Source organism: Martes martes (assembly GCF_963455335.1).
Source record: "Martes martes genome assembly, chromosome: 2".
NCBI classification, from domain to species: domain Eukaryota; kingdom Metazoa; phylum Chordata; class Mammalia; order Carnivora; family Mustelidae; genus Martes; species Martes martes.
In genome coordinates, this window is record NC_137889.1 from 152153371 (window position 1) to 152168469 (window position 15099).

At 44.0% G+C, this 15099-nt stretch overlaps 1 protein-coding gene across 1 annotated transcript; it reads left to right on the forward strand.

Annotated features, from left to right (window-relative positions):
- Positions 1 to 2418: 2418 nt before the first annotated feature.
- Positions 2419 to 13271, forward strand: CLRN2 (clarin 2). Its single transcript, XM_080797166.1, has 3 exons — positions 2419 to 2950; positions 8776 to 8955; positions 11286 to 13271. Exons 1-3 carry the CDS (start codon positions 2698 to 2700, stop codon positions 11549 to 11551), a joined length of 699 nt encoding a protein of 232 aa, XP_080653292.1. The 5' UTR covers positions 2419 to 2697; the 3' UTR covers positions 11552 to 13271.
- The last annotated feature ends 1828 nt before the right edge of the window (positions 13272 to 15099 follow it).

Consider the following 15099-nt stretch of genomic DNA (forward strand, 5'->3'; position numbering starts at 1 on the left):
GGTCATGATCTCAGAGTCCTAGGATCGAGCCCCACATAGGGCTCTCTGCTGAAGCAGGGAGCCTGCTTCCCCCTCTCTCTGCCTACTTGTGATCTCTGTCTATCAAATAAATAAATAAAATCTAAAAAAAAAAAAAACTCGAATACTTAGAGCAGTGTGTGGCCAGTAGTAGGAGCTCAATAAATGCCCATTGACATTATTAATATAATTACTTTTGCCACTCCTTCTGTTATCACCACTGCACGTCTTAGAGATTGTGAGTTTACAAGAAAGAAAATGCCAGGCTCTGTCGGTGGGGCCAGTTGGTACCATTTGGTGGGGCTTCACTGTGGACCTTTAACATTCCTGTCAAATGGGGTCTTACATATGGTCACAGAGGTCCAAGGAGCCATTATTGGACTCACATCTTTAACTGTGTCTCCAGCAGACCAAGGCCTGTTGTACCATAAGTAGTCATATTTTTTAGAACTCTTGTAATAATTTTCATGGGGCTTTTTTTCTGTTTTAAAAGCATTAATTTGTGAAGTGTTAAACATTTAAAATACAATATACTACAATTTTTGTACCACTGTTTTGGCAATATTATACATGTTTGTGTCACCCTCCACCTGTACTCAGTGTGTTGTGCATATAGCAGACACACAGATGTTTGCTCAGTACACTTGTGCCAGATAACGCACACAAAAATACCTTCTTGGAGAACAGGATGCCAACTGCAACACCATTTATTATCAGAAGCGTCATTACCAAGAACAATTACTAGAAGACTAGATGAGTAGGTTAACACCACTTATTTGATGCCTTCTGTATACCATAATCTGAATGTGCTATTTCATTTTACTTTGTACAACAATCCCATGACAGATTAGGAAACTGAGGCACCAGAGCCTCAAGCACTTGCCCAGAGTAGTAGGAATTTGAACTCAGGTCCTCAGTAGAGTTATACTTAACCATACTTCCATTCAGCATCTCAAAGGCTTATTGGGAATCATTTGTTTCCCATATTTTTCTAAAATAATCATTCTAAAAATAATTGCTTAATCCCTAAAACACCGATAGTTGACATAGGTCCATCATCTGAGGGAGAAATATGATGCAAAGGTATTGCACAGGTCTAAAGCATACTTAACATTACTATAAGAATAATAGACGTTATTGGTCATTTATTAATATGCCAACTCCTCTTCTCAGCCTTTTGTATGTCTTCATTACCGGAAAAACATTTGCTATTTCAGGGTCATTGTGATGAAGATGAGCTGCTATATTTCAAAGACCTGAACTCCAGCCCCAGCCCTGACATCCAGTTTTCTCATGAGAGGAATCATTAGGATAGAACATCCCTCGACCCTCGCCTGCCACGTAGGCTTGTTGCAGCATTGTGGGGGCCGGGGCGGGAGGGAGAACAAGCATCTAGTAAAAGCCTTCTGTATGAGGAAAAGCTCTACACAAGCTTCAGAGACACTCTTGTTTATTTTCATTATGGAGAGACCACAGAAGTGAACCCCACTATAGGGAAGGAAACTAACGTTTCCATTCCCATGTCCCTCTGGCCCCTCACTGCATTCCAAGTGAGGTTTCTGGAACACCTGTCCATTAACAATGCAAACTCCTGAACCCCCCTCCAGACCTCTGTGACCAAAGAAACAATGTCCTGTGCCACTTCTGCCAAATATGACTCCCCAAAACTATTGAGAGTTGCTGTTATCAGTCTCACATGACGTCAAGTTGGCTTACAGTAATAGACTAAAAATCAAAATTGAAAAGCCATGGTATAAGATAGAAAGTAGGAAATATTTCATTCCTAGTGGCTATATATTAAAAGAAAAAACACACACACACACAAATTTTCAGTATTAGAAGTAAAGCCCCTGACAAGGCGATCATTCGCTAACACATTAGAAAAAGACTTTTCTTTCCCACTTCAGATGACACAAGGTTTTTGGTGGGGGAGGTGCTATTGGAGGACAAGAATGTGAGTGTTGGGGTCCAGGCTGTCCCAGTCCAGCCACAAGCTGACTTCTGCTGCAATTTACCCACAGCAGATTCACCCAGTGATAAATCCAAGCATCATATAGCCTTGTCTACACATTTCAATTAAAAGCCTTGAGAACAGAGGTCATCCCAAGGTACGAATAACGGTTCTGGAGATCCTGACAGCAGTGACATTTCACAGAAAGAAATGCCCAGGCACACAGCCCCGAGCTCGACATTTGACACCACGCGTTGTGGGCGGCATTCAAGTGCTAACCCTTACATGCTCAGTTTCCTTCTATTGCATGCATTTTTTGAGAATAGTTAGTGTTTCTTTATAGTCAGATCTACCTAGTTTTTGCCTGCTAATAACTTCCTGGCCATCAAGAGGTCCACGCCAGGGTTATTTAAATACCTGAAAGGAACAATTAAACCCGCTGTTGAAATAGTAGTCTAGTGGGAGATATACGGTTACTTCCCTCAGTAACACACTCCTCTACACTTGAGTCAGGTGAAGGCGGTCTCTGTAGAAACTTCCGGATGTGCTGATAGTAAACATAGGCTGTGGAGGCAGGCAGTGAGGGAGGACCAGGAGATGCACTCGAAATCCTGAAATGCCGTGTTTGGAAGAGCTGACCCTGGAGCCGGAGACTGCAGAGTGTCCAGAGAATGCCGACCCCCCTCACTGCCCTTGGGACACTTGCAGGATAACCTGCACCCACTAGAATGCCTGGATGGTTCAAGAAGGCATGGTATGGGCTGGCATCTTTACTCAGCTTCTCCTCCTTTATCCTGATTGTCGTTGCCCTGGCAGCGCCCCACTGGCTGAGTGGGAAAATCCTTTGTCAGACTGGAGTGGACCTGGTCAACGCCACCGACCCAGAGCTGGTCAAGTTCATTGGGGATATTTACTACGGGCTCTTCCGAGGATGTAAAGTGCGACAGTGCGGGCTCGGGGGCCGCCAGTCCCAATTCACGAGTGAGTATATTTGGGGCACACAAGCTGTTTTAGGACACTTTTTTTTTTTTAATTTGTAAGAGTGCTTATGTCTAACTGTGGAATTTGACTTCTGCCTCAACTTAAGGCACGTTGACATTCCTGTTCAGCACCAAGAACATTTCTTTCTTTCCTGCAGAGGCTTATAGAAACATTAAAAAGGGGGATTTGTATACTTCTGTAGTTCACCTCTATTAGAAATAACTATTAAAATATTGAGCGTTTATTGGATCAGACATTCTGCTAAATGTTTTACATGGCTTCTCTCTTTTAAGCCTTAAAACAAATTTCTGAAGAAGGAATTATTAACATTTCCATTTTGCAGAGGACTACATTGAGACTTGGAGAGGTTATATAACTTGCCTGAGGTCCCCCAGCCAGGAAGCGGCAGAGCCAGACTTCAGACACCTGCCACGTGACTGGGGTGTTCTCAGCCAGCCCAGCACGTTTCCACTTCTATTTATATAAAACCTCCACAGGCTGAGAACAGGCAAAGAGGCTGTGTGCCCGGGCTCTGGAATCACACTACTTGGGTTGAGAGCCCAAGTTGGGTGATCCCTGGAGGGGAGCCCTGGGGCAAGACACTGACTGCCCTCCATGAACGTGAGTAGTCAGGGTCATATGCTGACATCCAGGCTGACCTCAGAGCTGCTCTGGGTGTAAATAGAGCAGAAATCCAAGCCCAGCTTTATAAAGGGTCTTCTGGGAATTAAAAAACAAAGGAAAAAGTCAATATTCTGCAAGTTTTTAAAATCAACTAGAACGCTCATGAGAACAGTGTCCTACACAAACATAATTCATCAACATAATGCAATGCAAGGGGATAAGGACTTTTACTCATTTGATTTATATATTTCAGAATTGTAGTTTTTAGAATCCTGCCCAGGGTTAAGTATCTTATTAAATATATAAAGATAGGGGCACCTGAGTGGCTCAGTGGGTTAAAGCCTCTGCCTTCAGCTCAGGTCATGATCCCAGGGTCCTGGTATCCAGTCCTGCGTCGGGCTCTCTGCTCAGCAGGGAGCCTTCTTCCCTCTCTCTCTCTCTCTCTCTCTGCCTACTTGTGATCTGTCTCTCTGTCAAATAAATAAATAAAATCTTTTTTAAAAAATACATAAAGATAGAAAGCTAAAACCATTAACAAATATGGTAATATGAGCTGACATCACTTATATACATAAAAGAAATACATATTTGTTACGGATATTCAGGAAAAAAAATCTCTGGGAATATTTATATTTATCCAGCAATTAAATTGGACCAAGGGTATTGGAAAAATAGTTCTATTAAAAACATTACACACACCCACACACAAATGGAAAATACATATACATAAAGAATTAAAAATAAAGGTCATCAAAAGGAGACCATGACAATGATACACACTAGGTGATTCTGCATTGGGTCTGTTTGCTTTAAAAGATGTCACTTGGTGAGAAAATTGGTGGAACTTGAATGGAGTGTCAGGATTAAGTGGCAGTCATGTGCTAGCATTAACTCAATGATTTTGGGACTATGGTTCTGTTAGGCAATCTCTTTCTGAACAAAATAGACCCTAACGTACTCAGGGATGCAGAGACAATTTATCTGCAGTAGTTCAGGAGAAAAAAAAAAATTCCTTCGTACCATTCTTACAATTTTTGGAAGTTTGGGATTCTTTCAAAACCACACACACGGGGCGCCTGGGAGGCTCAGTGGGTTAAAGCCTCTGCCTTCGGCTCAGGTCATGATCTCAGGGTCCTGGGATCGAGCCCCGCATCGGGCTCTCTGCTCAGCAGGGAGCCTGCTTCCCTTCCTATCTCTCTCTGCCTGCCTCTCTGCCTACTTGTGATCTCTGTCAAATAAATAAAATCTTTAAGGAGAAAAAAAAACCACACACACATACACAACTGAGGGAGAGAAGACACAATTTTAAATAGTCATCATTAATGGAATTGAAAGAACTTCATGAAGGAAGTTCTCAAGCTTGAACAAGGGAGTGACAATTAAAAGCAGCATGATTCCAGAGACTGTAGTCAGACAGTCCTTAGGGAATATAATAAAAATAGCCCCTGGTAATTATATAGCATGATGTGTCATATAACCATGATAACTGCCTTCTTACATACTAGATAATTTATCTGTTATGTTTATTATTTATTATCTGTCTCCACTCCTTTAGTATGTAGTGCCACGAGGGCAAGGATCTTGTCTTATTCGTTGTGATCTCATGCCCCCAGAAGAATGCTTCAAAACACTGGCACTCAAAAACGTTGGTCAAATGAACAACAATAAGTACTTTTTAAAAAAGGTTTTATTTATTTATTTGACAGAAAGAGAGATCACAAGAAGGCAGAGAGGCAGGTGGGGGTGCGGGGGGAAGCAGGCTCCCCGCTGAGGAGAGAGCCCGATGCGGGGCTCAATGCAGGGCTCAATGCAGGGCTCAATGCGGGGCTCAGTTCGGGGCTTGATCCCAGGACCCTGAGATCATGGCCTGAGCCGAAGGCAGAGGCTTAACCCACAGAGCCACCCAGGTGCCCCAACAATAAAGTACTTTTAAATTCATCTGTTCTGAATGTTCCCGTGCAAGACACCAAACTTGTGACCCATGCTACACTAATCCTCCACAACCCTGCCAGTTAGGAGAAAACTAAGGCTCAGAGAGGTTAAGCAACTTGCTGAAGGTCACAGAGCCCTCAATGCTAGAACCAGACCCCAACCCAGGTTAGTCTGATCCTAGACTTCCTACTTTCCACCATGTTGCTCCTTCTGGAATTTGTGACCGGTGACTTTCCCAAAGCTAGGCATCTCCCTAGTAGTCCTTACTGTTCTCCTAGAATCCAGCAAAGGGTCGTGGGGAAGTGGTGGGTGAACGGGGATTCCTAGGGGTGCGAGGTTCCAGGGTGGGCAGATCCCACTAGAAATGACTGAGTGGTTACTCCAACAAACAGAAGTATATTAGTTCCCCGGAGCTTCCGTAACAAAGTACTATGACAAACTGGGTGACTTAAACAGTAGAAATGTATTCTCATAGTTCTGGAGGCTAGAACTCAGAAATCAGCTTGTGGACAGAGCCATGCTCCCTCTGGAACCTATGGGAGAAGGAGCCTTCCTAGCCTCTTACAGCTCCTGGTAGCCCTGAGTGTTCTTGACTTGTGGCCATGTCATCCAGTCTTCACATGGCATCCTCCCCGTGTCTCTTCACATGGTCTTCCCTCCACGTGTTTGTGTGTCCAAATTTCCCCTTTTATCAGGACACCAATCACATTGGATTAGGGCCTATCTTAACAACCTCATCTTAATTAGCTCTTAAATACCCTATTTCCAAATAAGGTCATATTCTGAAATGCTGGAGATTAGGACTTCAACCTTTCTTTTTTGTGGGGGATGACAGGGAGAGCACAGTTCAATGGATAATAGAGGATGTGAGGTGGCAGTGGGTAGGTCTGGCATAATTTAGGAATCCCCAAGCACAAATACCATTTCCGGAGAAGGAGCTGAGGCAGATACCAGCTTTGCAGTAGAAGGAGCCCCGAGGAGAACAGACAAAGACTGAACCCTTCAACAGCAGTGCTGATTAAACCCCTGCCATCCCAGCTCACAAGAATGTAAACTCCCTCTGCCAGAAGCCAGAGCAAAGGAGCACTTTCTGTTTGTCCACTGGAGGAACTCAGTAAATGTGCCTTTCCCTCCTCTTCCTTCCCAGAGGGATGCCCCCACAGGAGACAGCCCCCTGGGGGTTCATCTAACACGGTCTGCTCTCTGCAGCACCAGAATTGTGCGAGAATCATAAAAGATGTTTTAGTACCAGCTCTGGGTAAAACAACGTTCAAGAACGTTTAGCTTTCCCAGCTGCCCTGGGGTGTCCCAGAGAAGGGAATATAAACTTCCATTCACAGCACCTTGGGTTTGATTCTCTCTGAAAACGTTCACTGGGGCTGAGTTACGCTGTGTTGGCTGGTTTTGTACTGCTGCGGGTCAAGGACAGACTTGTGTCTATCACAACATTCACTCATGCAGGGCTGAACATTTGAAAAGAAAAAAAAAAAAAAACCTAAGGGACACTAAGAAAGGAGAGAAGCAATGGTTAAAGAGAAACCTTGCAAGAAAAATTCCTTGGAAAGACGCTCAGGGTAAAGTTTCTGATGCCCACAAGATAACCACCTGGAGATAAATACAAATGGAAATACAGAACCGGAAAGAAAGATAGATTAGAACTAGGATACAAATGTGGAGTGTCTGGAAACTTCTCAGTGGAAAGAATTTTGAAGGGAGAAGGACCAATATTTAGTTCTCAAGCTTGGGAGGCACCAACCTTCTGTGACTACAAGGAGGCAGGTGAACCAGCAAAGAGCCAGAGGGGGATGGGATTCAGGGGAGTGAAGTGGAACCAGGAAAGCTTTGAGTCCTGGCTCCCCAGGGGGGACAAGAAGGGGCTGATCGTGACATCAAAGGATGAAGCAGGGAGTTCAAACTCACAAAGTGGACCCTGATTTGACCAGGAGGTGCTCAGTAGAAACCCTGGAGTAGCTGCAGAAGAAGGGGTATGCTCGGGCTTTCTTTAGCTTCCATCATTTTTAATTCTTCAGTGTGATTACTGAAAACCGCGACCTTAACTCCATATATCATATGGCATCCAGGATTATAATCTTATATAGAATTCAGAGTCACCTTGTCCAAAGATAAGGGACTTAATGCCCAAGCCTATATGGAAATCAGTTTAATAAAATCTACCTTACATCCTTGTCACAAGCATTGAATGACATAATGATGTAAAGGGTTTGGCACTTGACATGGCTGTGCTCAGCAAATGTTGGTTACCCTCAGTTCATATGCAGTTATTGCTACCCCATTATACTGATGAGCAAACTGAGGCTCTTTGGAGTCATGTGACTTTTCCTAAGTCAGAGAGTAACAATAGAACTGCAACAGCCCCAGCCGCCATCTTGAGAACTCAGTCTTTCCCAGGCAGTATCTGCCATACTGTATCATTTACTTCTCATGGCTACTGTGTGGTGAGCAATATAGGGGAAACAGATACAAATTAAGATCTCACTAAATTATCCTGCCACATGAATATGGAAAATTAATATTCTAATAGAGTATGGTGCACATGAAAAGTAAGTGTCCGTCATACGTGGGGAAAAATGAGTACCTTGCCAAGGGATCCAAGGTGATGTTCCTAGCTTCCTACCAGGGCTTATTAAGTGCTATTATTATTCCCACGCATTTCACTTGATCCACTCCACAATCTGGTAACATGGGTAGGGGAGGCAGGGTTCAGAGGATTCTATTTTATACCTGTGGCAAATGAGCGAAACTGGGATTTGGACCCAGATCTTTGGATGCCAGGTCTAGGCTTCACTCTGCTATGCCCTTCTACACTCTTCACAGATGTACCTGAAACCTCTTGTACCTGTCTGATTTAATGAAAGCAACTCTCTGACCCAGATTAAATCTTTTCAGTTGGCCCTCTTTGACTGACTCTCTTGCCCACCTCCTTTGCTAAAGAGCCACCATCCAAGGCTTGTGTGCATTAGCTCACACCAGATCCCAGGGCTTTGAAGCCAGTGCAACTTAAATTGCCAGCCAGGGCACATTCCGATTTTGCATCCACTGCAAGAAAGAGAGGATTATTGGCCAAATGAGAAGTGGCAAATCTGGGGTCCATGCGTTCATCTCAAGAAGTCTCCTGCTTTTTGAAAACCCAGACCTTGCTGCCTTGCCCTCTCTCCACTCTAGTAAAGCCTTGGGGTAAGCAAGCCTGGACTGTATAAACTTGAGCCCAGCTCTGACACTGAAATATTGGCTGTGTCTTCTCTTCCCAGTCTTCCCACACCTGGTGAAGGAACTCAATGCAGGCCTCCATGTGACAATTCTGCTGCTCCTCTTCTTGGCCTTGACCCTGGCTCTGGTCAGCATGGGCTCTGCCATTCTCAACATGATCCAGGTTCCATATAGGGCAGTCAATGGCCCCGGGGGCATCTGCCTATGGAACGTCCTTGCAGGTAAGGAAGGCCCCCAGGGGGAGAAATTCATGTCCACTGCCACCACCAGGCTGAGTTCCAAGTAGGTAGGTGGAAGGTGTGCAGGAATTAGAACGCCCACCTCAGTCTTTACTTCCCTGATCTATAACCTTCCTCATGGGCATGAATGTCCTCTTGACTGAAAGTTGCAGAATCTCTGTCACAGTAAAGAGCCAAGTTGGTGGCTTCCATGAGTGGCTGAGGACTTGGAGCAAAGAGGAGAGGTGGGAGTAAGAGGAGAAGAGAGAAGAGAGCTGGGGGTGGAGGGGGGAAGAGAGGGCACTGTGGGTGGAGGGGAAGAGGTGAGGCCACAGCTGTGAGGGTGGGAGGGAGCCTTCCAAATGACAGAAGATGAGGCACCTGGCCTCTTTTATAGGCCTCTTTTCATTTAAAGCTCACAACCTCCTTATGAGGCCGTATCATTAGACCCATATTTACAGACGAAGATCCTGAAGCTCAGAGAAGTTAAAAGCCTTACCCAAGGCCACACAACAATAGGTAGCAGAGGTGGGATTCCAACCAATGTACAACTAAGTCTAAGCCCTTTGTCTTTCTTTAATCATGGTATCAATTATAACCATCATGACCTATTTTCTGAGACAAAAAACAAAAGTGTGTGTTGATTTGGGATTATGTTTTACTCCCAAATATATATAGATATAGATATATGTATATCTATATATTTATGTATAATATTTTATATTATAATATCTTATATTATATATATTTAATTCATGTTTAGCATTTAGTTATGCACTTAAAAAGCCATATGCAAAAAAATAACAAGATTCCCAGAAATGAAGCTGTTTCCGAAAACCTCAGTCAAATGGTCAAGGACCATCATGACAATAACCCATCCCTATCTTTACCTTACACAGGGTGACCAAAAAGTGTACAAAGAGATAATGTTGTTTTACCATGCATCGTAATATAATGTCAGAAGATCAGTTACTGTGTATTTGCCTGCATTTGCAGACCATGACCATCCTATAGAATTACTTATATACATGGCTGGCCCCTTTCAGACTGCAGGTGTCTTGGCTCCATCCGCATGAACCCTCCTAGCGGCTGACATGTAAAAAGTGCTCAGTCCTACAATTAAATAAACGCTCCTCTCTGTCAAGTTATTGCTTCAGAGAGATGGCGCTCTCAAGCACTACTGATGAGAATATTTTAAAAAGGCAGTTCAACAAAACTTTAGTGTTAAAAGTGTTAAAAGGCATAAAAATAATATATTTTTTTAAATATTGCAGAAGGAGGGGCAGAGAGGGGGTGGGGAGAGAAGCAGACTTCCCACTGAGCGTGAAGCTTGCGACGGGTCTTTTTCCCATGACCCAGAGATCCCCACCTGAGCTGAACCAAGAGTGGGGCTCTACCAACTGAGCCACACATGCACCCCCAAAATATGAATATTTTTTAATTAAACCAATCTAAATAGGGATTTATGCTAAGGAAATAACTGGAAAAGAGCACACAGATGTATATAAAAAGGTGTTCATTGCAGCACTTTATAGTAACAAAATTTAGATGCAATCTAGATATCCAGAAATAAAGTCATACTCAATTAAACTTAATTAAATTGGTTAGGTGTGTTGCTTGAAGAACACATTATGCACCGGTTTAAAGTGGTACTATAACAGAATACTTAACAATATAGAAAAATGTTCAAGTAAAGGGGGGAAAAAGAGCATTACAGAGTAAAAGCTTCAGAATACAATTTTGTTAAAGAGGAAGAAATGTAAAGAAACACATTAAAATGTTCAAAGTATTTATACCCAGCTTTTAGGATAAAAGTGAATTTGAATTTTCATCTTTGTGACTTTCTCTGGTGTCAAAATTTCCTTTATCAAAGACATAATAATCTAAGCAAAAAGCATGATAAATGTGTTTTTTAAATATTAATTAAAACCAACCAGTAGAAAAGCAAAAAGGAAGAGAGAGAACCGCCCAGAACACGGAGGTTGGAAGCAACAGGTAGGAAAGTGAGTGAAGTTTGGAACCGTTCCAGGTTCCCCTGTCTGCTTCCTCTCCTCTTTCTCTTACTTCCTCTTCTTACCCTTAAGATGGAAAGGGAATGATTAAAGGGTGGTTAAGGATGATTAAAGACTTCTCACCTTGGAGTCCGGAGGTAGATCCCCACGGTGGGGGTAAAGTTTGCTTGAGGAAAAAAAAAAAAAAAAAAAGTTGTGTCACCCTAAGAATTTTTCAACCCAAAGCAAACGTGTCGCATGTGCTACAGAAGTGCCTTCTCGCAGATGGCCAGTACAGCTGTACCAAGGAGCGCTGAATGAGGGTGACGTTTTGGGTTGCAGGTGGAGTCGTGGCATTGGCCATCACCAGCTTCATGGCCGCGGTCAAGTTTCACGACCTCACCGAGCGCATCGCCAACTTCCAGGAGAGGCTCTTCCGCTTCGTGGTGGTGGAGGAACGGTACGAAGAGTCCTTTTGGATCTGTGTGGCCAGTGCCTCCGCCCACGCTGCGAACTTGGTAGTGGTGGCCATCAGTCAAATTCCGCTCCCGGAGATTAAGACCAAAATCGAAGAGGCCACGGTCACGGCTGAGGATATCCTGTATTGATGTCCTCTGCGGCTCACACCCTTTCCTAAGTCAGTTCTGCAGTGTGAACCCACACCGCATTTTGCGCACAGGCTTCGCAGTCCAGAGCGCCCCTGTTCTGGAAGGTAAGAAGGAGAAAGTGGAGAGAAGAAGGGCGGTGCCTGGACCAGAAAAAGCTTTCCCATACTCCTGGCATCTCTGCCCTTTCCTCTCACTGACCTTGGAGTTAGAGACTCTGCTACTTGCCAGCTGTGTGGACACTGGACAATTCACTTAATTCCTGCTTCTCACTTTCCTCATCTGTAAAATGGAGGTAATAAGACCTTGCAAGGTTGTGATGAGGTTTAAATGGGCAATATGTTGCCAACCTTTGAATCAATATATGTATCTGGGATTAGAGTGTTCTACAGATATAAGGTAATGAACACTCCAATAAATGTCTATAGACCCCTGTTCTGTTCCACACAATATGAAGGGTGGAAGTAAAGAGGCATATGGTAACACCCCTGCCCTCCAGAAACATTTAATCCTTCCACATGACAGGCATCAGATGGCAACAATAACACTAAGAATGAAAAATAATTGCCTTTTTTTTTTTAGTGGTTACTATATACTGGACACTGATCTGAGAGTCCTACATATACAGGGTCCTCACTATAAATTCAGATTGTTGGTACTTTATTTCCATTTTATAGACAAAGAAACTACTGTATCCAGAGATCGGGTAACTTGCTGAGGTCCAGAATTCAGTTGAGGAAGTCTGGAACCAAACTGTATGCTTGCAACCACTTTGCTAATCTGCTGTTGGATGGGCGAGCAGTTGGAATGCAATGTGATAAATGTTATGACAGTAGGTGCATGAAGGACTGAGGGAAGGAATTCATTCTCCTGCATGGGATGTGGTACTAAAGGAAGTATCACAGAGCTGACATTTGATCGGAACTTCGAAAGATGAGTAGAGTTTTTCCAGTGGGGAAGGAAGCAGGTTTGGAGAAGGGCATTTCGGGATGAGTCAGCAATGAGGGGGAGGCACAAGCGATGGAATTACACAGCACGCCTAGAGACATGAGAATACCCAGACAGATTAGAATGTTGTTCTAATTCACCAGTTAGATAAAGGCAGTTGCTTTGTGTTGGGTTTCCCTTCAGCGGTACTATGATGGTTAATTATATGTGCCAACTCGGCTAGGCCACTGTACCCAGATATTTGGTCAAACACTATTCTAGACGATTCTGTGAAGGTATTTTTTGAACAGGATTAACATTTCAATCAGTAGACTTTGAGTAAGAGAGGTTGCCCTCCAGCGTGTGGGTGGGTCTCACCCAATCTGTTGAAAGCTTTAGCAAAAAGACTGACCTCCCTCAAGACACTGGGAATTCTGCCAGCAAGCGGCCAGGGGACTCAAACTGCAATTCTTCTTGGGTCTCCAGCCTGCCACCCCAGCCTGCAGATTTTGGACTTGCCAGTCTCCACAGTCATGTGAGCCAATTAAAAAAAAAAATTCTCATCGTTTCTCGGCCTTTTGGCTAAGATCAAGTGTAAACAAAAAATTCTCTGGGGTGCCTGGGTGGCTCATTAGGTTAAGCATCTGCCTTTGGCTCAGGTCATGACCCCAGGGTCCTGGGATTGAGACCCGCATGGGGCTCCTCGCTCGGCAGGCGCTTCTCCCTCAGCCTCTGCTCCTCCCACTGCTCATGCTCTCTCTCTCTCTCTCTCTCATAAATAAAATAAAATCTTTTTAAAAAATTCTCTTTCCCTCTGCCTGTCTCTCTCTCTCTTTGCACACACACACATCCTATTGATTCTATTTGTCTGGAGAATCCTTGCTCATACAGGTATAAAACTCCATTAATTCACTTTCCTACAATGCCAGCTGAGGTGACTCCTTTGTCAGGTCTCCTGGTTTCATGCCAAGTAAAAGTTGTCCCATTCCCTAAATTCGCTCCATCTAAAATGACACCTGACTTTGCTTAACGCTGAGCTTCTGGAGGCTTCCATGGCATCTTTTCTGTTCTAATTGGTCATGATTTCCTGCTGGGCCCATCTGTCCCTTCCAGCCTTCTATCCCCATCCCACACACAGGGACAGCACTGTTTACCAGACTGATGTCACTCATCAAATATGCAGATGGCACAGGGCTAGAAGGGGTGGTTAACGTGATAGGAGATGGATCCAAGAGATAGTGCCAGAGTGCAGTGCTGAGTTGAAAACAAGTGGAAATATCCATGTCCTATTAAATTTATCATAAAGTCCTCCTGACAGTTGAAAAATAAATCATACAGAAGACTGGCAAGTTTATTTATGATAACTATCTGAGTCTTGGTACATTTATTCATTCAGTGAGTACTGAAATTGATCTAGGGGCTGGGAGTAGAGCAGAGAACAGACAGACAAAAATCCCTGTGATTCACACTGGACTAACAACATTAGTCCGGCCACAGCCTTCAACGTGATCACTGCTTCAGGGGTGTGCAGACTGCGGCACACGGGCAGAGCAAATTCACTTTTGCCTCTAACAGTGGAATGACCTCATCAAGATGCTAACCTGGACCAAGATAGTGGGTTCCAGGGAGTCCAACTGCAGGCTTTTGTGAATTTTCCTGGAAATTGAGTCCAGAGCTTTCAAGGGCTTCAGAAGCATCTATAACACCTTGAAAGTTTCAAACTGTGACCACCAGGTGACGCCGACCTGGTATAAACACAGCATCGTGTTCCATGAGGTCCTGGGGACCCCTGTCCACTCCTCTCATGAAGTAACTAAGGTGATTCATAGGCTCTTATTCCCCCTCCTCCAAATTGCAGACTTGAGTGGTTCCTTGTTGCTAATGGCGGTCTAAATGGGAAATATATTCCTTCTTTAAAAATTAAGTGTCTGATGTTCAAAGTCACCAAAATGGGCTGTAAGTATATCATTGGTGTGAATGGAAAATCTCAGGCCCAGAGCCCATCGAAATGGTTATGTTTTTCCCACACCTAGAAAAAAAGTCACCAAACTCACTTCCTGCCTAATGCTTCAAGTCACCCTCGGTAGCAACTGGGGGTCAAACAAGGGAAAGAGGTTAATGTGCCTTAGGTGAGGCCCAGCCCTTTCAAGGTCTCCATTCCTCAATTACAAAACGAGAAATTCCAAACTACATGACAATGACCACCATCTAGCGTGGGCCAGGCACCCTCCATACTTTCTTCCTCCTTCTGACAGTTATCCAAAATAAGTATCTTTGTCTTTGTTTTACAGATGAGCAATTTTAGGTCCAGAGAACTGAAGTATTTTGCTCAGGCCACCCTATTAGTAAGTGATGGAGAAAGGATTCAACCCCCATCTACATAATGCCAAGGCCATTGGTTTCCCTGCTGCACCGTGACTACCTTTCTTGAAAGACCTCTAAGGCTCCTTCCCAGGGCTTCTGCATGTGGCTGTGAGGGTTACACCCTGCCCAACAGGTAGCTCTTGTAATCTAGCCCATGGTCCCCTGGCTTGCAATGGCCTGCAACTTCAGGAAAGTTTCCACCCAGAGGGGGTGTCTTCTAATGCTCACCAAAGTGTCTGATGGGCTCCCAGGACCCACTC

Coding starts and splice junctions, on each gene's coding strand:
- CLRN2 (XM_080797166.1), top strand. CDS start 2,698: ATGCCTGGATGGTTCAAGAAGGCATGGTATGGGCTGGCATCTTTACTC. Junction 2,951..8,775: donor CCGCCAGTCCCAATTCACGA/GTGAGTATATTT, acceptor TTCTCTTCCCAG/TCTTCCCACACCTGGTGAAG. Junction 8,956..11,285: donor CCTATGGAACGTCCTTGCAG/GTAAGGAAGGCC, acceptor TTTGGGTTGCAG/GTGGAGTCGTGGCATTGGCC.